This window comes from Rhinoderma darwinii, chromosome 7 (assembly GCF_050947455.1).
Source record: "Rhinoderma darwinii isolate aRhiDar2 chromosome 7, aRhiDar2.hap1, whole genome shotgun sequence".
In the NCBI taxonomy this organism is placed as follows: Eukaryota; Metazoa; Chordata; class Amphibia; order Anura; family Rhinodermatidae; genus Rhinoderma; species Rhinoderma darwinii.
Window position 1 is genome coordinate 23,752,929 of NC_134693.1, and position 23,588 is coordinate 23,776,516.

Sequence of the window (23,588 nt, forward strand, 5' to 3'; positions counted from 1 at the left end):
AATATTGCAGTTATCAAGTACACTGTACATTTAGCTTTTACCATATGTTCTGATCATTTCAATTGAGAGCGACCATTCTTGGGATTGGTGGGGTCCCAGTGGTTGATTACCCCACCTGAACACACTTAAAGAGGTTTTACGAGTTAAAACGCGTCGGTTTTAATGCTTTTAACTTATGAATGTAAACACATTTGTAATGTACGTACAGTTTCCAAATTGGCCCCGTTTCCAGATGTTGCCGTGGGGCCCATAACTGGTGATGTCACTCTGTGGCCACTGTGTTTATCATCAATTTGCTTATGAGCATACGATACGTCACTAGTGCATGGGCTGTTCTGTTATACAGCCAGTAACGTTCATGTGCGGTCCCAGCTGTTCCCTCGAGAAAACAGCAGGGATCGCGCATGCGTGTTATACAGCCAGTAACACGCATGCGCGGTCCCTGCTGCGAGAGAACAGCTGGGACCACGCATGCGCGTTACTAGCTGTATAACACGCATGTGCGATCCCTGCTGTTTTCTCGAGGGAACAGCTGGGACCGCACATGCACGTTACTGGCTGTATAACAGAACAGCCCATACACTAGTGACGTGTCGTATACCCGGAAGAAAATTGATGATAAACACATCGGCCAGAGAGTGACGTCACCAGTCATGTGCCCCACGGCAGCATCTGGTAACGGGCCAATTTGGAAAATGTAAGGATATTACAAATGTATTTACAGTCACAAGTTAAAAGCATTAATACAGACACGTTTTAACTCAAAAAATCCCTTTAAAATACCATGATATATACCATGTGAAAACCCACTTTAGGCTAGGGATACAGAGTGGCATGAGGTGCGGCAATCATAGTAAAATTGCAGTAGAGCCCTGTGGGAAAACATGGTCAGAATTTTTGCTATAGCCCCAAGGAAACTTGATTGTTTCCCCCATAGGGAACAATTGGAGTCGTAATTATGATTTTACAGAGTTTCGCACACAACTTTATGTTACCATGTAATCTCCAAGTTAAAATCCTAACTAAAGCTAATAAATAATTTACGAAATGCAGATGTTTCCTGATTTTGTATTGTCAATAAACCATTTATTTAAAAAAATTATATATATATTTTTCCAGTTGCCTTATACATCCCCAATGTGCTGAAGATTCAATTGACGCGGTTTACATGGGTCAATGTTAATATTGATTATGTCACTGACAAAGTACATGGTCCCGATATATCTGAAAAACACCAATTACAGAAAGGTAGGCTAAAGTATACATTAAAAACAACTCCAATGAAATGCATCACTGAGGAAATCAATAGGAGATTTTCTTCTGATTTTCCACGTGACCTATCAATATCTGGTCAACCAAGGAAATAATGCAGAACTCTAGAGCGATTAGCACATGGGGTTAAGTATTAACAGCGGTAATTCAGTTTGTGCGGACTCTAAAAGTTTTACTTTCCAACTGATTTAACCTTGTGTTTAAGAGGTAAGGGAGTTTCTGCTTCGTCGAAGCTGATGGTTTATATCCATGCTACAGGAGCTTTTTTCTTTTATCATGTGGAGAGCATATGAACCTCATAGAGGTGGGTTTCCTAAATGGAATAGATTGTCATTTGCAGAAATTTCTATAACAAAATCTGCTGCGTGAATTCACCCTAAAATTCATTTGAAAAGCCGATATATAATGCCACATTTTCCCTGTAGGGGGTCGCTTCCTCCGACGTTAACAGCTGATCTCCATGGGTAAGGAAGCAGGACCCACGGCAATAAAGTGATCAAGGCTTCCAAATCTCATTCACATGATGAGGATCATTTTCCAGACAGAAATCAGAGCATACTGTAAGGTCCTGTTCACACATAGTATTTTGTCGAGTTTTTTTGGCACGGAAACCGCTCCACAAAACTCGTCAAAAACCGGCCGAAAATGCCTCCCATTGATTTCAATGAGAGGCGGAGGCAGTTTTCTCCTGCGAGCGGTAAAACCACCTCGCGGGAGAAAGAAGGGACATGCTCTATCTTCGCGCGGTTACGCCTCTGACCTCACATTGACATCAATGGGAGGCAGAGAAAGTGTATTTCGTGGAGTATTTTGCCCGTAGCACTCAATGGGCGCAAGCGAAAAACGCAGCAAAAATCGCGGCAAACGGCATGCAGGAAGGTCAAAATCTGCCTCAAAATCCCAAACGGAATTTTGAGGCAGAATTTTCCTCCTGCAAAAAACTCTGTGTGAACACGGCCTCATACACACGGCCGGAGCCATGTGCACGGTCCGTGATTACAGGCACGGACGGCCACGGAGTGCCATCCACTGGCCGCCCGCAATCACTGACCATGCACATACAGTGTTTTTGCAGGGTAGGTACCAAAAACGTCTTGACTAAAAGAAAGTACTGAGAATATATTGATAATCTTCAGTAAATATAGACCAAAGACATGTGAGCTGTATAGAGAAAAATAAGACACTTCTCGACTATTGAGCCAACCGGTTACTTTACTTTTAGCAACCCAAGTAAAGCCAAAATATCTTTGGTAGACAATATTATTTGGCTTATATTCATTGTAGTGTAAATGTACTTCGTGACTTTTTGAAGGGCTGGGATCTGTATAAGAGTCCCCCCCCCCCTCCCAATAAAAAACCTACTAGGCTGTCTATCGTTTTTAGAGGCTATATAAGAACATTGCTGGCAATGAATAGCAGGAGAAAACAGGCGGTGTGCAGGGTAGATGGGTCAAATTGATTTTTTATATCTCCATTCAGTACTTGATTTGATGATCTCCTTTCGCAAGACAGGTGTTGAGCCCGGCAATAACAGAGAAAGATTTCTTATATTGCAAAGCACAAATGGGAATATATCAATTTGAGTTCATCCAACTCCCCATTTCCCTCCTTCCTTCTCCCTTAGTTCGGTGCTAATACATAACAGTGAAATATTTCTTTAGAAATCGAAAAAGAGAACAGCCTTCCAATGTTATGTTAAGTTTATAGTGTGCCCATTGTACACAAACACCTGGTCTGACTGCATTTTGATGGACTGAGCAAATGTATTCATATAATTGCTGCTTCTTAATAAGAATGATGTCACTAAACTCCTGATGTCACTTTAAAGTAATTCTAAATCTACAGTCAATGAAGCTTTAACTTGCCCTTTGCTATATTCCAATATGTTGGTGCAGACATACCTGTATAGGGCATATGGCAGAAGGATCTGATAACCATCAGCCATGGTTAAATGACATCACCCAGACTGGGTAGGTCTTTTACCTAGTCTAGAGGAATCCACCCTTGGCACATGTAGTATATGTGCCTTTTTTTAGCCCCTTTCAGCCATTACTTGGTGGCCTTACCCCATTGTATGTTTTAGTTTTTAAAGGGGTTGTCTCAAAGTTTACCCTTTCAAAAAGAAGCTGGTGTGGAAGACACGGACAGCTACACAGTTCAGGTGAAATGTAGAATTACATGCCAACCATTCAAATAAATGGCCGTCCATGTAACGCATGACCACACCAGTTCCACCGGAGGAGCTCTCTCCGTTCTGGCACATACAGGGGGTTCCCAAGCGATAGACCTCGCCTCTATGATGTCCATATGCCCGAATGGGGTTGTCCTGGATTAGGCAACCCTTTTAAGTGGAATGACACTAAAAGTGGGAAATCCACCCAAAATGTATCATCTGTTGTCATATTTTCATATTCCATAGACAGATTTCATAAGAAACTATAAAGTGTCCAAATCCTTTTAGCACCACTGATGGTGTTATGGTTTAATGGACCTTTACTGTTAGTCTGGTGGGCCAGTCCAACCCATTCTTTGGCTGAATTTCCTTTTTAACCCCTTCGGGACAAAGCCATTTTTTGATTTTTAATTTTCCACTCCTCGCATTCAAAAAGCCATAATTTATTTATTTTTCTGTCAATAGTGTGGTGTGAGGGCTTATTTTTTGCGGGAGGAGTTGTAGTTTATTTTGGTACCATTTATAGTTCCATATAAGGTACTGGGAAACTGAAAAAAAAATCTTTAACGGCTGAAAATGAAAAATACTGCGATTCCTCAATTGTTTTTGGGTTTCGTTTTTACGGCTTTCACCATGCGGTAAAAACAACAACTTATCTTTATTCTGTGGCTCAATACGATTACGGTCATTTCATATTTATATAGGTTTTTATTTATTTTACTACTTTTATTGATAATAAACGTTTTGTTAAAAAAAATGTTTTGTGTCGCCACATTCTGAGAGCCGTAACGTATTTTTTTTTTTTTTTTTCACCCATTGAGCGATGGGAAGGCTTATTTTTTGCGGGACGAGCTGTAGTTTTTATTGGTATTCTTTTTTGGTATGTAGAACTTTTTGATCACTTTTTATTCCATTTTTTTTAAAGCTAAGTTGACCAAAAAACAGCGATTTGGGCGTTTTACATTTTTATTTTTTACGGCGTTCACCGTGGGCGTTAAATAACGCTATATTGTAATAGTTCAGACTGCTACAGACTAAGCGATACCAATTTTGTTTACTTTTTTATTTTTTGTCATTACTTTAGGGGGAAAATGAGAAAAGGGGGGTATTTTGAACCTTTAATATTTTTTTAAAATTTTTCACTAAAAACTTTTTTTTAAACTTTTTTTCACACACTTTATTAGCCCCCCTAGGGGACATGAACCAGCGATAGTAAGTACAATATACTGTAATGCTAACGTATTGCAGTATATGTCATTTTTACAGGCATCTGTTAAGCCCTGTCACAGGCAGAGCTTAGCAGAGGCAGAGTGAAGACAGACATGGGGGCCTTCATTAGGCCCCTGGGCTGCCATAACAACCGTCGTCACCCGCCAATCTCACTCTTGGGGGGGGCTATGAGCTGTTGGAGTGGGCCGCACCCCTCTTTTCAACGCCTCGCGATTGACCGCAGCATTTGAGGGGTTAAACAGCCAGGAGTAGCGCAATCACTACTTCCGGCTGTTAGTCCCGGGTGTCCGCTGTCAAATACAGCTGACACTCGCAGCATATGGAGCGCGCTCAGCACGTGCTCCAAACATCACCCCCCGGACATAATGGCACGTCAGGGTGCGCGAAGGGGTTAAAGGATAATGTCCATTGGAATATACATGCTGTATGATAGTGGCTACCTTCAGTTAAAAAAGTTGCATTGAGTTTCAGGCTGTCATCTCCATTCCTTCATTCATTTATAGACCCCCTGATATGCAGTTTACAACCTGCTAGTCCTAGTTTCATACTTTGCTCATATGGATGTGTCTCTCCCAGTAATACATGCTGGATGTGAGGTCATTGTCCAAAATGCTGTTTTTTTCACTAGCACAGCTTAACTCCTTTACTGCTTCCTTCTTCTACAGCCCATGAGGGATTTCTGCTCCCTTGTGCAGACAGACATTTGAGAATTGTATGATCACCACCCTCCCTCCCCCTGCAGTCTGGAGTGGGTGCTCTTCTCTCTCTACACAGCTACACAGCCGGAGTGATCTCTCCCTCCTCCCCCTGAAAACTTGTGTGTATTATCCCTCCTCTTCACACTCTGATCTTCCGAGAGCTGACGGAGCAATGAGCAGCGTACTGTCAGACTATTTCAGAAAAAGGGCAACCAGCTAGGCAAAGGAGTGACACAGACTCTACAGCAGCAAAATTGTAGGACATTTTTAATGAAAAATATTGAGAAAGTTCATTTAGAAATGCAAATAAACAATAAAAAAAAAATTCAGTGCAAAGGTGTCCATAGCCTTTAAGCCCCCAGTGTTAAGGATCTGCCAGGCACAGCTTCTGTATCCACGCCCATAGGTAATCAGTCTGCACCTGCTTCTATGTCTGTGAGACTGACTCCATCTTCCACCACTCAGGATGGCAGGCTTAGGAGTGGGAGAGCCTATCACAGCCTGGCCAGACGGAGCTAGCTCCCGCTCTCTGTCTATTTATACCTGCCTTTCCTGTTCCTCCTTGCTTGTGATTCTTCTCGTTTTGTTTCCTGGCCCTGCTGCAGCTTCTTGAACCATTTGACCCTGCTTCATATTGACCCTGGCTTACTGACTACTCTGCTGCTCTGCGTTTGGTACCTCGTACACTCCTGGTTTGACTCGGCTCGTTCACCACTCTTGTTGCTCACGGTGTTGCCGTGGGCAACTGCCCCTTTTCCCTTGCTTCCGTGTACCCTTGTCTGTTTGTCTGTCGTGCACTTATTGAGCGTAGGGACCGTCGCCCAGTTGTACCCCGTCGCCTAGGGCGGGCCGTTGCAAGTAGGCAGGGACTGAGTGGCGGGTAGATTAGGGCTCACTTGTCTGTTTCCTTACCCCCATCATTACACCCAGGATACAAAATTCTACAAGTTTAGAATCCCAAACTAGACGTTTTCAATCTAAAAATTTGGATTACATTTTAAAGTTGACAGTGCAAGTAAATCAGTGTCTAATGACTGTCAATGCCAGTACATTGTACAAAGCAAATAGCCTTCCCCTTTGCTCCTATCAAATGCACCTTGAAAAGCACAGCAAAACTTTATTTTACTTTCATTGCAGGTAATGGACTGAGAAGCCAGGGCTGACCATATTGTACACAAGGTTGGCACAGGTTATCACGTCTCAGAAAAAACCATTAAGTCTCCATTGTCTCATTAAATGTATGCAGTCAGTAAACCCAACACTCATTAGGGGAGCTATTTTTGTAGAGTAATGATTCCTCGGTCTTCACTATACGAATGAATGTCAAAAGGGCCTTAACCCCTTAACGCTCCATGACCTACTATTAGGTCATGCTAACTGTAGCCTTCGCGCTCAGTGACCTAATAGTAGGTCATGGAGTAAACACGGCGCCGTTCGCGCGGGGCGCGTTCATGAGCTGTGATAGCTGCTGTTTCCGACAGCAGACTATCACTGCTCAATGTGCCGGGACCGATCGCGGAGCTCCCCCGCCGATTAACCCCTCAGAAGCCGCGTTCAATAGCGATCGCGGCTTCTTAGGGGTTAATCCGCCATCGCCGGCCTGCTACACGATAGCGGCCGGCGATGGTGACTATGGCAACCGGACACCAAACAATGGCGTCCGGCTATGCCATAGACGGAAGCCTAGTGGGTCCTGACAACGTCAGGACCCACTATGCTTGCTGTCAGTGAGTAGCTGACAGCTCTAATACACTGCACTACGCATGTAGTGCAGTGTATTAGAATAGCGATCAGGGCCTCCTGCCCTCAAGTCCCCTAGTGGGACAAAGTAATAAAGTTAAAAAAAAGATGTGTAAAAATAAGAAAATAAAAGTTTTAAAAGTAATAAAAGTAAAAGTCCCACTTTTTCCCTTATCAGTCATTTATAATTAATTTAAAAATATAAACAAACAAATAAACTATACATAATTGGTATCGCCGCGACCGTAACGGCCTGAACTACAAAATTATTTTGTTATTTATCCCGCACGGTGAACGCCGTAAAAAAATATATTAATAAACCGTACCACAATCACAATTGTTTGGTCACTTCACCTCCCAAAAAATGGAATAAAAAGAGATCAAAAAGTCGCATGTCCCGAAAAATGATTGAAACTTCAGTTCGTTACGCAAAAAATAAGTCCTCGCACGGCTTTATTGATTGAAAAATAAAAACGTTCTGGCTCTTAGAATAAGGTAACACAAAAAGTGAATGATTGTTTACAAAACGTATTTTATTGTGCAAACGCCATAAGACATAAAAAAAAACTATAAACATCTGGTATCGACGTGATCGTATCACCCCGCAGAATAAAGTGAATATGTCATTTATAGCGCACGGTGAACGCTGTAAAAAAAAAAGTATACAAAAACAATAGTAGAATTGCTGTTTATTAGTCACCGCGCCAACTAAAAATAGAATAAAAACTGATCAAAAAGCCGCATGCACCCCAAGAAAACTACAATGGATTCCTCAAGGGGTCTAGTTTCAAAATTGGGGTAACTTTTGGGGGGTTTCCAATGTTTTGGCACCACAAGACCTCTTCAAACCGGACATGGTGCCTAATAAAAAAGAGGGCTCAAAATCCGCTAGGTGCTCCTTTGCTTCGGAGGCCGGCGCTTCAGTCCATTACCGCCCGAGGGCCACATGTGGGATATTTCTCTAAACTGCAGAATCTGGGCAATACGTATTAAGTTGCGTTTCTCTGATAAATCATTTTGTGTTATTAAAAAAATGGTATAAAAAGAGTAAATTTCACCTCTACTTTGCTCTAAATTTCTGTGAAACACCTAAAGGGTTCATAAACTTTCTAAATGCTGTTGTGAATACTTTGAGGGGTCTAGTTTCTAAAATGGGGTGTTTGATAGGGGTTTCTAATATATGGGCCCCTCAAAGCAACTTCAGAAATGAACTGGAACCTAAAAAAATAAATAAATGAGGCAATACTTCGCTTCTTACATTATACTGATAATGAGCCGTGCCCACCCCGAGATTACCCCAGTTTTGACCGTTTGTATAAACGGAGACCCCTATTAGACCGTTCCAGTGCCCGGTTTTCCCAAGCATACACCCCCGAGAAGTGTTTTTCTATTGATGAGTCCCTGGTACATTTTAAAGGGAGGGTTCAATTCCGCCAGTACCTGCCAGGTAAGAGGGCAAGGTATGGCGTGAAGATGTATAAGCTGTGCGAGAGTGCATCAGGGTATACCTACAGATTTAGGATATATGAAGGAAAGGCCACCCGCAAACCAGACTGCATCCTGGACTACAATAGGTACATGGGAGGGATGGATTTGTCAAATCAAGTCCTGAAGCCCTACAGCGCCATGCGGTGTGGTATAAGAAGCTGGCCGGGCACATCATACAGATGGCTTTGTACAATGCGTACGTGCTACGTCGATGTGCAGGCCAGAGGGGAACTTTCCTGGAATTTCAAGATCTAATCTTTAGGGACCAGGAAGGGGGGGCACCCAGTACTTCTGGAAGCGAGGCCACACGCATCGTACCAGGGCAACACTTTCCAGGAGAAGTTCCCCAAACCGGTGGAAAGGGAAAGAGTCAAAAGAGGTGCAGAGTCTGCTATAAGAGGGGGATAAGGAAGAACACAATATACCAATGTGACACGTGTCCCGAAAAACCAGGGCTCTGTATAAAAGATTGTTTTAAAATGTATCATACATCCCTTGATTTTTAATTTACCCTGATGCACTCCGCACAGCTTACCCCCCTCATCTTTCCCTTCTGAGCCCTGCCGTATGCCCAGGCAGCTGATAACAGCCACATGTAGGGTATTGCCGTACCCAGGAGAACCCACATTACAATTTAAGGGGTGTATATCTCCGGTGGCGCATGCTGGGCACACTATATTGGACACTGAAATGGCATATATATATATAAAATTGCAAATCTCACACTGCACCATCTGCTGCGCATTATCTTTTACACAGTACCTGTGGGGTCAAAATGCTCACTACACCTCTAGATGAATGTCTTAAGGGGTGTAGTTTTTAAAATGGGGTCACTTCTCGGGGGTTTCAACTGTACTGGTACCTCAGGGGCTTCTGCATACATGACTTAGCACCAGAAAAGCTCCAGTAGGCCAAATGGTGGTCCTTTTCTTCTGAGCCCTCCCATGGGCCCAAACGGCAGTTTATCACCACAAATGGGGTATTGCCGCACTAAGGACAAATTGGGCAACAAAATGGGGTATGTTGTCCCTTGTGAAAATAAGAAATTTTGATCAAAAATGACATCTTATTGGAAAAAATATCATTTTTTTCATTTCACAGCCCAATTCAAATAGGTGCTGTGAAAAAACTGTGTGGTCAAAATGATAACAAAAACCATAAATGAATTCCTTGAGGGGTGTAGTTTCCAAAATGGGGTCACTTCTGGTGGGTTTCCATTGCTTTGATACCTCTGGGGCTCTGCAAATGCGACATGGCACCCGAAAACCAATCCAGCAAAATCTGGACTCCAACAAACACATAGCGTTCCTTTCCTTCTGAGCCCTCCCATGGGCCCAAACGGCAGTTTATCACCACAAATGGGGTATTGCCGCACTAAGGACAAATTGGGCAACAAAATGGGGTATGTTGTTCCTTGTGAAAATAAGAAATTTTGATCAAAAATGACATCTTATTGGAAAAAATATCATTTTTTTCATTTCACAGCCCAATTCAAATAGGTGCTGTGAAAAAACTGTGCGGTCAAAATGATAACAAAAACCATAAATGAATCCCTTGAGGGGTGTAATTTCCAAAATGGGGTCACTTCTGGTGGGTTTCCATTGTTTTGATACCTCAACACCTCTTCAAACCTGGCATGCTGCCTAAAATATATTCTAATAAAAAAGAGGCCTCAAAATGCACTAGGTGCTTCTTTGCTTCTAGGGCTTGTGTTTTAGTCCACGAGCGCACTAGAGGCACATGTGGGACATTTCTAAAAACTGCAGAATCTGGACAATACATATTTAGTAGTATTTCTCTGGTAAAACCTTCTCTGTTACTATTAAAAAATTGAATAAAATTGAAATTCAGCAGAAAAAATGAAATTTGCAAATTTCATTTCCACTTTGCTTTAATTCCTGTGAAATGCCTGAAGGGTTAAAAAACTTTCTATATGCTGTTTTGAATACTTTGAGGGGTCTAGTTTTTAAAATGGGGTGTTTTATGGGGGTTTCTAATACATAGGCCCCTCAAATCAACTTCAGAACTGAACTGGCACCTTCAAAAAAAGGCTTTTGAAATTTTCTTAAGAATTTGAGAAATTGCTGTTTATGTTCTAAGCCTTGTAATGTCCAAGAAAAATAAAATAATGTTCAAAAAACGATGCCAATCTAAAGTAGACATATGGGAAATGTGAACTAGTAACTATTTTGGGTGGTATAACCGTCTGTTTTTCAAGCAGATACATTTAAATTCTGAAAAATGCTATTTTTTGTAAATTTTGTCTAAATTTTGCAATTTTTCACAAATAAAGACTGAATATATCGACCAAATTTTACCACAAACATGAAGCCCAAAGTGTCACGAGAAAACAATCTCAGAATCGCTTGGATAGGTTTAAGCATTCCGACGTTATTACCACATAAAGTGAAATATGTCAGATTTGAGAAATGGGCTCTGAGCCTTAAGGCCCAAACTAGGCTGCGTCCTTAAGGGGTTAAACAACACAGGGTGAATGCTTCAATAATTACTCAAGAACTTTCTTTCAAAACTTGATGATGTTTTACCTAGAGATAATTCATGATCTTAAATATTGAGACATAAAGCAATAAATTGTACATTTACCACGGCACATCATTCTAAAACCAAGAGCAGACAAAGAACATTTACACCCAACGTATAAAAAAAATTACCAGTAAATATAAGTTCTGGAGTTGTCCTCTACGGTCAGGTTTTAAAAAGTTCTGCTCCGGTGTTTCTTAGATATATCTTCTTTTGGGTAAGCTGAATGACAAACAATATGGCCTCTAGTACAACTCCTGCAGGACTTTTCACCCAGTTTGCCTACAGTTATGAATGGGAAATCTGACAACTTATGTAATGATATGGAGTAGGGGATGGATCACTAAGCAGATTTGCTATTTGGTAGCAACCTCTACGGGTGTGGTAATGTGGCACATTGGATTGGGAGAGTTGGGGGAACAGCCTCTAGGGGTATGGTAATTTGGCATATTAGTTTGGGACTCTGGGAGAGTTTGGGGAACAGCCTCTAGGGGAATGGTGATGGTGGCATATTAGTTTGGGGCTGTAGGAAAGTCGGGTAACAACCTCTACGAGTGTGGTTATGTGGCATATTGGATTGGGAGATTTGAGGAACAGCCTTTAGGGGTATGGTAATTTGGCATATTAGTTTGGGACTGTGGGAGAGTTGAGTAAAAACCTCTACAGTTATGGTAATGGTGGCATATTGGTTTGGGACTCTGGGAGATTTGGGTTACAGCCTCTACGGGTGTGGTAATGGTGGAACATTACTTTGGGACTCTAGGAGAGTTGGGTAAAAACCTCTATGGTGTGGTAATGGTGGCATATTGGTTTGGGACTCTGGGAGTGTTGGGTAACAGCCTCTATGGTGTGATAATGGTGGCATATTGGTTTGGGACTCTTGGGGAGTTGGGTTAAAACCTCTATGGTGTGGTAATGGTGGCATATTGGTTTGGGACTCTAGGAGAGTTGGGTAAACACCTCTACAGGTATGGTAATGGTGGCATATGGGTTTGGGACTCTGGGAGCGTTGGGTAACAGCCTCTGAGGGGTTGGTAATGGTGGCCATATTGGTTGTCTCAAATGTTTCCCAGAAATAAGTACGACTAATGAATACAAATTTGAATAACCTAGCAGAAGAGGAATATTCAAGGACATATGTACTGGCTATTCAAATGTAATTATATAACATGTTCTAGAAGTCATAGAAGGTCCAGTTGGCCTCCCAGTGAACTGATCCACTTTACAATGTTTTATGAGGTCAAGTTCTAACCTTCTGGTTAGGGTTTTCTCTGATTTGGAAAAACTGTTCACAGTGCTAAAAATCAGAAAGCAATGTTGCTGAGCAGAGGAGGCATTAAATCATATCACTTTAACAGGATTGCCCTTTCAGGATAAAATGCACACGTGAAACCCGCAGCAAAATCAACTGACTGGTGAGAAAAGGTGCAGACGGCCGCACATTTCCCCTTCCAGTGACTGTTCTTCAGAGCTCTTTGCTGCAACTTTCCTTCCTGGCTAATGTAGAATTATAGAGAAACGGAAGTAGAAAACTCGAGGGGATTGAGAACATCCACCAATGGCCTTTGCACATTATAAATAAAAATGGAATTCCCCTTTAAGAGTAGATGGAGTTTTTAAGTAAAACTCTTTGAAAGAAGTCAGGAAGATTGTATATTTATTTTATTAATATTTTTAGTAAAACACGACCATGATTCTTGCTATATTTCTATGAATAATGAAAGGTTTATGCTTTACAATGTAATATGGAAGTTTTCCCATGTCTGCTGTATTACAAGCGCTGTCTCCCTGGGTAGAGCTTTCAATCATTCAGCCTTGCTTAGACTTTAAACACGAGCTGCATATTATTGTTCTTTAAACTTTAAATAGGAATTGGAGATTATTGAAAAGCTATACAATGTTTACCCACCAAATGATAGTGGAAAGAAAAACACGGAGGGATGGAACTTTTCTCATGTAACACAATTTCTTTGTCATATTTTTACAATAATAAATCCATCATTCTACATTTCAGGTTATTTTAGAATGAAATGCACTATTTTTGACAACTTTTTTTTTAAACTTTACTATATGCCGACCATGTATTACATGGACGGGCCAGGTCTGCCAGAGCAAGAGCTTCTCTTTGGAGGGGCTGTCCGCACTGGCTAATAGAAGGGGGTCCCAAGTGGGAAATGTCCTACCTCTATTATTTCCAAATACCCTAATACAGCATATGAAATGTGTTCATGAGACAGCCCCTTTAACTTATGCCCCAGGCACACGACCGTAAATTTTATTCGTAATTACAGATCAATTCATTTCTATGGCGGACGGACACCTTCCCGTATATTCACAGGAAGGTGTCTGGGCCATAGAAAGCTTCCGTAAAAAAATAGGACATCTCCTATTTTTTTTTTTAAGGACCGTGCTCCCATACTTTATAACAGGAGCACGGCCCGCAAATTCGGACAACTGTCCACGGCCGTCCATAGCCAGAATCACGGACCAGGATTACGGCTACAGCCGTGTGCAGGGGACATTAAAGAGGATCTATCAGCTCTCCTGACATGTCTGTTTTAGTAAATGCTTATATTTTCCATAAAAAAAAACTATTCTGGAGCATCTTATTTATTACTCTGCATTATGATGTTCCTCTATTATACTTCCTGGAAATGTCTGAACAAATTGACAACTGGGTGATACCATTACCCTTGTCACCGGGGCGTGTCCCTACACCCCTTAACACTGTCCAACCAGTGCTGACGGTGTCAGACTGTGCAAGGGCACACCCCATTATTAATGGCAATGTTAACACACAGTTGCCAATTTATTCATAAGTTTCCAGGAAGAATAAAAGAGGACCGGTGCAACGCACAGCTCTAACAAAATGTGCTCCAGTATTGTAATTTCCTGGGGAATACAAGTATTTACAAAAAAACGATGTTAGCAGGGCTGATATACAACCCTTTTAAAGAGGGTCTAAGATCAGAAAAAAAGTAATATTCCCCATCTCCAGAAATAGCGCCACTGGTATTGCTATGACTGGTATTGCATCTTTTCAAGTAAATAGTGCAGAGCTGCAGTAACAGACACGGCCCATGGATAAGAGTGGCGCTGTTTCAAATAAAAATAAGCAGATCCTTTTTTCTAGTCTCAAACAAACGCTTTGAATCGGTCATGGTACAAAATTACAAATAACTGGAGTCTTGATATTGGTGACTTATTTCTCTGGTGAAAACGTTTTTTCTTTTGCAGGTGTACTAAACCAAATGACTGAAGCCATACATAACTGCATGGAAATGGCTCTGGTTACCAAGTCTCCAGCACCCAGGCCACTAAGGCAAGAAATGATCTATGTGCATAGTGGGGCAAATACTAGAAGGTTAGAAAAATCGGTTATATTTTCAATGACAGTACTGTCAGAGTCATCCAAAAAAATCCAAAAACAAGTCCCTGCCCCTACCAGCCATGTGGAATCAAGGGGGAAAAAAATAATTAAAAAAATAGTCAACATTGCCCTTTATTCACCCTGGACAGCAACGATAACCAAGAGATTCCAGCAGTCAAACACATTTATCGATTTCTTTCATATTGAGATATACTTCTTTCTTTGAATATCATGTTAGGCCCCATGAACACGACCGTAAAAATCATCCATAATTGCGGACTGCAGAAACTGCGCCAAAACAACGAACGCCTCCCATTGATTTAAATGATTTGCGTCATGCCCCTTCTTCACGTGTATCCGTCTCTGACCTCCCATTGACATCAATGGGAGGCAGAGAAAGCGTTTGCTTCGTTTTTTGCCTGCGGCACTCAATAGCCGCGGCCGAAAAACGCGGCACAGAGAGTGCAGGCAGGTCAAAAGATTTTTGCGCCTGCGAAAAACTCTGTGTGAACAGGGCCGAAGGCAGATGAGAAGGCTTCCAATGCACACCAATATTCACCACCTACCCTGTTTGACAAAACAGTTTTCGAGCAGCTAGCATAGTCTGTTTGACGCTTGTATTGTCATGACTGTGTTTTTATTTATGTACCCTTCCGTCGACCATCTACTTAATATACTGTATCTTCAAACTGCTAAAGCTAGAGGCTATTTAGTAAATCCATACATTAATCCTGACAAAAGCTAAACTGTGCCCAGAGTCAACGTGTCACCACTGCACAGATCAAACACCCCATAATCTCTAAGTACCACATCTTTCACTAGACGGTTACCACCAAAATTACACTACGGTGATCCCTGAAAAGGCATTCAAATGTTTCTGCCCACTTGCAGGAAAAGCGAAAAAGTCCAATTCTCAACACTTTTCATAGCGTCCATTTCTAAACAAAATACAGGAGAACGAGCATCATTTGATAGTATTTAATAATAACCATTTGGAAGTTTCTGCAGTAAAAAATACAATTCATTTCTTTAAAATAGAAACAAAGTGCTAAAAACCACAAGAAGCAGAAAGCACTGTCAGAGCTTTGCCTTAAAGTGCCTGTTATGTATTCTCAGTGGTGGCGGCAGCCGTGTCGTGAACTTTTTGACTTAGATAAAGTACTAAGGAACCATTCTAAAGTAAGATTTAGAAAAAAAATCTGATTAATAATTCCTTAGTGGATATGGCATGACTTAACTGCTGTCATACCGCTTGACCCTCTTCTATGCTATGAGCACGGTCTCAGTCCACTGCATTGAGGAGGGGATCTCCACTTTTTAATCTGATTAATATGGCAGTAAGAAACGCGTGATTTGAGAGCTGTCATGTCTAGTTGTACTTCCTCCTTGTAACGAGAGATCCATACAGGAGCAGGAAAATGATCACAGCATAACTGAGCAAATTTGCCATTCACAATTCCCGAAAGACTGAGTGACAACTTATGTGGGAGCTGTAATGGTGGCCATATTGGCTCAGTCTTTTATATGGGTTTAATCGTTAGGCCTAGTGAATAGCCTCAGATTACTCAAGGATCAAATGGCACAGGGCAGAGCGACACACTTTCACTAGTTCATTTAGCAGATTTCGGTAATTTTGAGAATTTGGTTCTGCATCCTAAGGGAAATGTATTCAGTACACAAATTGGCTGCCTCCAGTGTGAATGAGTGACCTGTGAACTTCAGTTGCAAATTTTGGTGCACAAATAAGACACAATTTTAAATGCATTTCCAAACTTTATAATAGTGCAAATAAAACCACATACTAATATTTCATATGTCTTTCTGTGAAGATATAAAGTATATTCATTCACGGATATTGGCTTCATACAAAAAAAAAAAAAAAACATATTCAAAAAGTCTTTGTGCCAGGTAGATACTTCTATGTAAACATAAAGTGACAACGTTATGGGCATCTAGCATCTGGTTCCTGTGGACTACAACATCTTTTCTATTGCACCAGTCTTAATACATTTTCCCCAATGAGTTGTTCACTTCCTTAACTCTATACGTAGAGAGTGGCCCGTAGGACCAAATGTGTCCAAACACTTATTCTGAAAGTGTATAATGGATGCAGTCGGTTAAATCCATGACATAGTATCTAGTCCTGTGTATTGTCCGTATCTGGTCATTTCTAACTGCAATTATTATACATAGTACAAAAACAGAGAGGTGAAGAATGGGACTTTTCAAGAAGTTGAAATCAAGTTATAAACCTTTCTCCAAACTCTTCTTTTTAAAACTTTGCCCTTTTGGGATGTAGCTCCCTCAACTGCGAGCTGATCATCAGGGGTCTCATTTTTTAAAACCCCCAGCAAAAAGTTTTTACTGTTAAATAAAACTGCTGGCACATCCACATCTCCCCTGCAGTGTGTGCACATATTTTACAGAGGAAATGTAGTAGATAACAGAACTCATTGAGGTCAGTTATAGTATTAATGCATATACATTAAATGGAATATAACTGGGGATAACGGAACAAGAGAAGGACCTGGGAATTCTGGTTATAAATAAGCTAAACAGCAGCAGTACTCAATGTCAAGCAGCAGCGGCAAAAGCAATTAGGATTTTGGGGTGTATAAAAACAGAGATAAAAAAAACGGATTCAAATGTGATATTACTCCTCTATAAGTCCCTTGCAAGGCCACAGTTTTGGGCTCCAAATTGTAAAAAGGACATAGGAGAACTGCAGAGGGTTCAAAGGCGGACGACTAGATTAATCTTATTAACATGTATAAGTAACATGTATATGTGTGGTCAATAATAAGAACTAGCACATAATATGTTCTTTCCAAGAACTTTACAAAGGACCAGGGAACATTCATTGCGTGTGGAAGACAGACATTTCAGACAACAATATAGGAAAGGGTTCTTTACAGTTAGAGTAGTCACACTATAGAATGTCCTACCCCAAGAGGTGATAGTAGCAGATACTATGTCCTCATTTAAGAGAGGGCTAGACGATTATTTACTGACGAATGGCATTGAGGGTTACTACTGATCTAGCAATGAAAGACGTGTAATTGATTGAGAAAGGTTGAACTTGATGGACCTGTTTCTTTTTTCAACCTACGTAACTATGTAATACATGGTGATGCCGAGACCTCCAGAGCAATAGTTTGTCATTGCCCAGGCAAATAAAGGGCGATCCAAAATAAGGACATCCCTCATGGCTCACTACCCAACAGGGAATATTGATAGGAGTTGTTCTGAGTGGACAATCCCTTGAATATAAATAGAAAATCCATATAGTTACAGTAAAGCATGCACAAAGTTGATTTTGTTTGGCATCTATAATAGATAATAGTCTCTTATAGAAAGCTAGACTTGGCACAACTGGTAGCATTGTTCTTCATCGCTATAAGGTTGGCAGATCATTAGAATATGCCATCACTTACTGATTTGTGGGGTCTCACTGGTGGGACCCTCACAGATCATTAAAGAAGATGCAGTCATATTGAAGTGGAGCGGCCCATTCGAATACTGGGCAGGTATTGCAAATTAGCTCCATTTACTTGAATTGGCTAATTTTTAGTACTCTACACAGAACTTGGTTGGGAGTAAAGGGGTCACTGTGGCTCCTTTATAAAACCAGGGGGTTATTTTGCTTAAAGCCTGAACACTTGGGCGTCTAAAAGGTTCTCAATAGAAGTTTCCTTTTAATATAACTAAATACAAAATACTTGATCTTGAAATTCTTATAATAATGAAGAAAAATAAATATATGGTGTTAAAAGTGAAAAGAAATGCCAAGAATACATAAGCACATTGCACACAGTACCCATAGAAGCCAATCATACCACTTCTCTTATTGTATAACCAGCACTGGAAAAATAAGAGCTTTAAATAGGTTTTCCAATCTTTAAAAATTGTGTGCAGATATATTAATTGCAGTAAGATTAGTAATTTACTAATGTACTGTCTGTAGCTGAAATGCCTCTGTAAGACAGTCTCACATGCAGTCACATACCTATGCTCATGTTGTAGATCTGCTTGTGTGATGTTCTGTACACTGAACATGTGGTTATCTCCCCTCTACCCCCTCCCTGTAGTACAGGACGTCGCACATCACATGCCTCTGATCTCCACTGATCCCTGCTCTCCCCTTTTCCTTCCTATCATGTTTCACATACTGGGCATCAGATAGTGCCACCTTGCAACAGAGCTGTGACACAGTAGCAGACGGTAAGTAATTACAGCACTACCTCAGACCTTCTAATAGAAGGCCATTCAGGCAGGTGTAATAATTACTTCTGAGCTATATTGGCAGCATCTGGTGATCATTCAGACACATATAGGTACTTTTCTGTGTTTGTCTTAAGCTCAGAATAACCCTTTGATCTAACTGGAGTCTGCAAAAGTAGATCGGCCACATTTTATTAACAGAAAACATATGTGTTCATGTGTCAATAATATCACGCTAGAAAATTAGCGCAACTGACTCAGAGAGATGCATGAAACATGCATTATATTTATTAACGTGACAGAGCCATTTTTAAAATACTGATAGCTCCGATGTTTTAAAGGGGCTGTCTCGTCTTAGACAACCCCTTTGATATAAGAGCTGGAGCAGTAATCAGCTGATCGCCAAGAGTCAGGCTTCCAACACTAGTTATGAATCATTTGACGGGCTAGATGTGTTAGGCTTTGTACACACTTGCATCATAGCTTCTGTTTATAATAGAGCCATGACCAATATTAAAGATGCATTTTGACTTTATGGGGTCCATCGGAGCTTGGTTGGGATTTTATTATTTTTGATGGCAAGAAGAGCAGTGTAAACTGTGCTATTCTCGCTGTAAAAAAAAATCTGGAAAGCTTGACAAACCCCTAAACACACATGTGAACAGAGCCTTATACAGTCTCCTATTCAGAGATGTGTATGAAATGTGATGCATTATTTTATAAATCGGCAGCATTGAAATGAAAACAAGGACCATATGTCTCAAAAAGAAATTGTCAGTTTCTAGCGATGGCACCCAATCAGACTGCAGCTTATAAAATGAAATGTCAACTCTGATTGGTTGCTATGTGGAACATAGGCATTTTCATACATGGAGACCACTGCATTAATTTACTACTGTAGATGAAAACGTACATTCAAGTATTGTATGAAAGCACAGTACCGAACTAGAATACAGAAATTGTCCTTATAAACATAGTGTATAAGACATAAATAAAATTAAAGGCAAAACTGACGACATAAAAAACAAAACATAAGTATTTCTCCATAAATAAAGTTTCAAAAATAAATCGCCTGTAATATTTGTCTTTGAGTCATCCACAAATTGTCTTCAGCTGTCCAGAAACAGATATAACTACGAAACGATCAAATCGTGATAGAAATGGACAAGAAAAATTCAATGGTTAAAACTTAAAGATAATTTTTTTTATATTTAAGAGGGAAATGTTCCTTATCACAATCTTAGCAAAATTTGGTTTTGGCAGGACCGGCAGTGCAAAGAGTAAAACTTGAAGAGATCCGACGTAAACAGGAACTGAAGTAAATCTGGCACCGGAAAATAACGAATGACGGAATAGCGGAGGCGGATATTCTGACCACGGAGTCAAACACAAATCAGCTTTTCCAATTCAACTGCTGGTAACAGCAAATACTGGTTGTGTTGTCGTGCGTCACGATCCACCCGCACGGTCACATGAATGTCATTTCACACGTGTTTTAGTTCTAGCTGCGAAACGGACAACACGCTAGAAACCGATGGAATAAGACAGACACCCCCACCTTACAAAACGTAACCGGTTTATTGAAAACTGAATTTTGCCTCTCTCCTCTCCTCGTTTTTGCATGACTTGTTGATGTCCATTATCTTCTCGCAGATGTATTTGTTGACTTTGGAGAGCCTCTGTGCAATTTCATTCTCGTCCATAGTCTCTTGTGCTATCCTGTCGTAGACACATTCTGAAAAAATGGAGAATACAGATAGACGATTACAGGCCAGTCTTTAGAAAGAGAAAACTGCCATGGTTATATTTGCCTTAAAGGAACACTCCGGGTAAAAATGATGCATAGTGCAGGACCTGAGGGGGAGGTGCATGACACAGGGATTGAAAGAGAGATTTCTTGGCTCATGTCCCGCGCCTGCAGTACCTGCACTAAACATATTACAGTATCAGATTTCTTTAGAGAGGTTTTTGCACTATATTGTTGAATAGGTGCAGGGACCCCGACCAGCCCTAAAACAGCGCTCAAAAGTCTACAAAAATCGTATTCTTAATGGAAATCAACCAAGCGTGAACTGTCTTACTCTCCACTAGTGACAGGAATAAAAACAACCCATTCTCGGGATGGTGGTGGTACCTGTGGCTAAACCCTCAGGATCTCTGTCTTATGATCTAGTGAGATGTCCTAAGAAAACCTTTCTACATGTTACGTCACTCCAAAATCACTAGTTAATATAAGTCCTCCTCTCTCAAGTTGTTAAAAATGTGTCTTAGTAGCGGCGGCCATATTGGATTGTCACCCAGCTTTCTAGAAACTAATGTAAATATGAAAATGGTTAATAGAAAAGTCAACTAAACAGACAAAGACAACTAAAGGACTTTCGGATTGGCATTTTTTTTTTTTTTGGTCTGTCTTCCGCAAAGTTTACTTTACACAAGTGCTGCAAATGTTATAATTTCACCAGCCAATATTTCGGAACGGCTGATAATCCGGCACACATCAGGTCCCAATTTAGAGCAAGCGTTCTCAGACGGAAGCTCAGACGGAACGTCAGAATAGAGCCCGAACGGATATGTGAACGAAGCCTAAGTGTTTAATTTACCTGCAGCATCACCGCAGGAGAGATTAAGCGTTACACAATGCCTAATTATATCAATGGGTTGTTTGTATAATGTAGGACAGGACAGGTCCTCCAGAGCGACAAAGACACTCTTTATAGCTGCTCTGCACTCTGGCCAAGAGATGAGGATCCTGAATAGGGGGCCCTCCCTATTTACTTACAATTCCCTAATCGAGTATAAGAAAATGGGTTTCCTAAGCTGCACAACCCCTTTAAGAATTATATGCGCTATGAAGTGTAAAGTCCCTCTCATCTACGTCCCTATGACATTCAAAGACTGCAAAGGAATCAATGATGCTTACAAATGGTGTACAGGTGGTCTTCTACCAATCATAGTGTGTCAAGCAATGAATAACTTATTGACGTATACTTCTTTGATAATATATAGAACAAGGCATCGGTATATCCGTAGCTACTTGGACACATCTTTTCCCTTAGCAAACTACCATTAAGACGGTAGAGAATGAACCTCTGTAGTCTGCTGGAAACCCCTCTTGAGCCTGTCTCCTTGGTGACACTCATCAGAGAGGACGGGAGAGAAGAGAGCGCTGTGTAAAGATCAGTGCTGGAAGGAACTAAACTGAAGAGAGAACAGTGAGAAGCATCATTGTACCGATCGCTGAAACTATCTTTTAATGTTTCCAACTTCAATTTAGCTTCTTCCTGTGGAGAGCGGTGCACCAAGAGCTGCTCTCGCGGTGACGGATGTCACCGGAGGGATACTGGGCTTTTAATGTCTTACACTCCTGCTAGGCAAAAATTATTTGGATTCATGATTTTTTAATTAGGAATTTCTTTTTTTAAGGTAAAACGGAGGAATGAATCCAGGAGCGGCATACAGTATTATGAGCGATACAGTAGGACTGCATAGTCTACCTCTGATAACACTTAGTTTGTGAGGCGACAACGGAGGTTTAGGACTTGCATCCTTTTTCTTCTTTGTAGCCACGCCGGTGACGCTTCGGTTTTTCAGGATGTCTGTGCCCCAGATCATAACGGCCAGATTCTTTGTGTACTTGGAATCTCCTTGCGTTGCTTGCAGTTGGTGCCATTTCTCTTCGTTTACCCATACACCACTCCCGAGATGGACCTATATTCAGGAGAATAGGTTACAAAGGCACGTTATTTATATGGATATCAGTATTCAGAAGATTTTATATATATATATATATATATATATATATATATATATATATATATATATATATATATATATATATGTAGAAGAAATCCCACAGCACTCCAACGTTTCCGTCCTGCTATAGGACCTCTTTCAAGCATAGTGATACAACAATGTGTGAAGCATATAAAGCATGTGTCTCATTAACATAATGAGTAATAATCAAAACCAAAATGTAATCAGATATTGCACTTATACATATAGTACGAAGAAAGCATCAAGTACAATAATATAATACTGTGTTAGTGAAAACATGACGGTGTAATCGATACACATAAAATGTAAAACAAGCCTGTATAAGCTTGATTAGTGCTAGATTAAAAATGAAACAATGTGTATAGGGGTGGGGAACATAAGGCCACTCACCAATCCAGCGAAAGGTATGCAAATCTATCATAGAGTCTACGCCCGTAAACAATGGAGTGTCAGGCACCTCGGCGTTCTCCATGTTATACTGCGCATGCTCGGATATGAGCCGGAAGTATAATGTTGCCTAGCAACCAAGTGACGGAGCAACGCCGAAATGCACAAAACAAAACAAGCCCATTCGGAATCAAGTGCACAAACCAATATGTAAAAACGGCACAGTGCAATGAGAATGCTATGTCACACTCTAAGTGTCCATCTGACTGTAAACTGTAGAAGACGATACATTGAGAAAAAAGGCAAGTAGCGCCTGTCAGTTCATGATGTTCCCATGTCGGTAAAAAAGAGGAGGATATGCAGAAATACCACAGCATAATAATACATGTATTTATGATAAATATGCACGTGAAATACAAGGTCCAGGTTCACATAATGAGAACTCTGGTATCCTAGATATAGGTACCCTCATGCACCCTAATAAATGGGGCTATCGCTGCAAAAAACATCTGCTGACCAAAGTGTATTAAAGTGAGGGATTTCAAAAGCTTAGAAACCTGAAGATATCCAAGTAAAGATTTGAAGGGCAACAAACCCAGATCACTACAACACCTTTTCTACAGGATAGGTGATGAATGTTAGATCGCTGGGGCCTCCACTGATCACTAATACGAGAGACCTAGTCTCCCATTCC

The 23,588-nt window shown here is 40.8% G+C and overlaps 2 protein-coding genes across 4 annotated transcripts in view; both read right to left on the minus strand.

The window, feature by feature from the left end:
- AGBL4 (AGBL carboxypeptidase 4) overlaps positions 1-23,588 on the minus strand; it is a 1,201,113-nt gene that overhangs the window by 362,627 nt on the left and 814,898 nt on the right. The gene's annotated exons all lie outside the window — the stretch shown is intronic.
- Positions 15,477-23,588, minus strand: part of BEND5 (BEN domain containing 5) — a 41,362-nt gene continuing 33,250 nt past the window's right edge. Inside the window, exons 6-7 of the mRNA XM_075832970.1 lie at positions 22,228-22,441; positions 15,477-20,468 (exon numbers count right to left, since the gene is read on the minus strand). Of these exons, the coding sequence (XP_075689085.1) occupies positions 20,311-20,468; positions 22,228-22,441 (372 nt within the window). The 3' untranslated portion in view covers positions 15,477-20,310. The remainder of the gene's footprint in view (positions 20,469-22,227; positions 22,442-23,588) is intronic.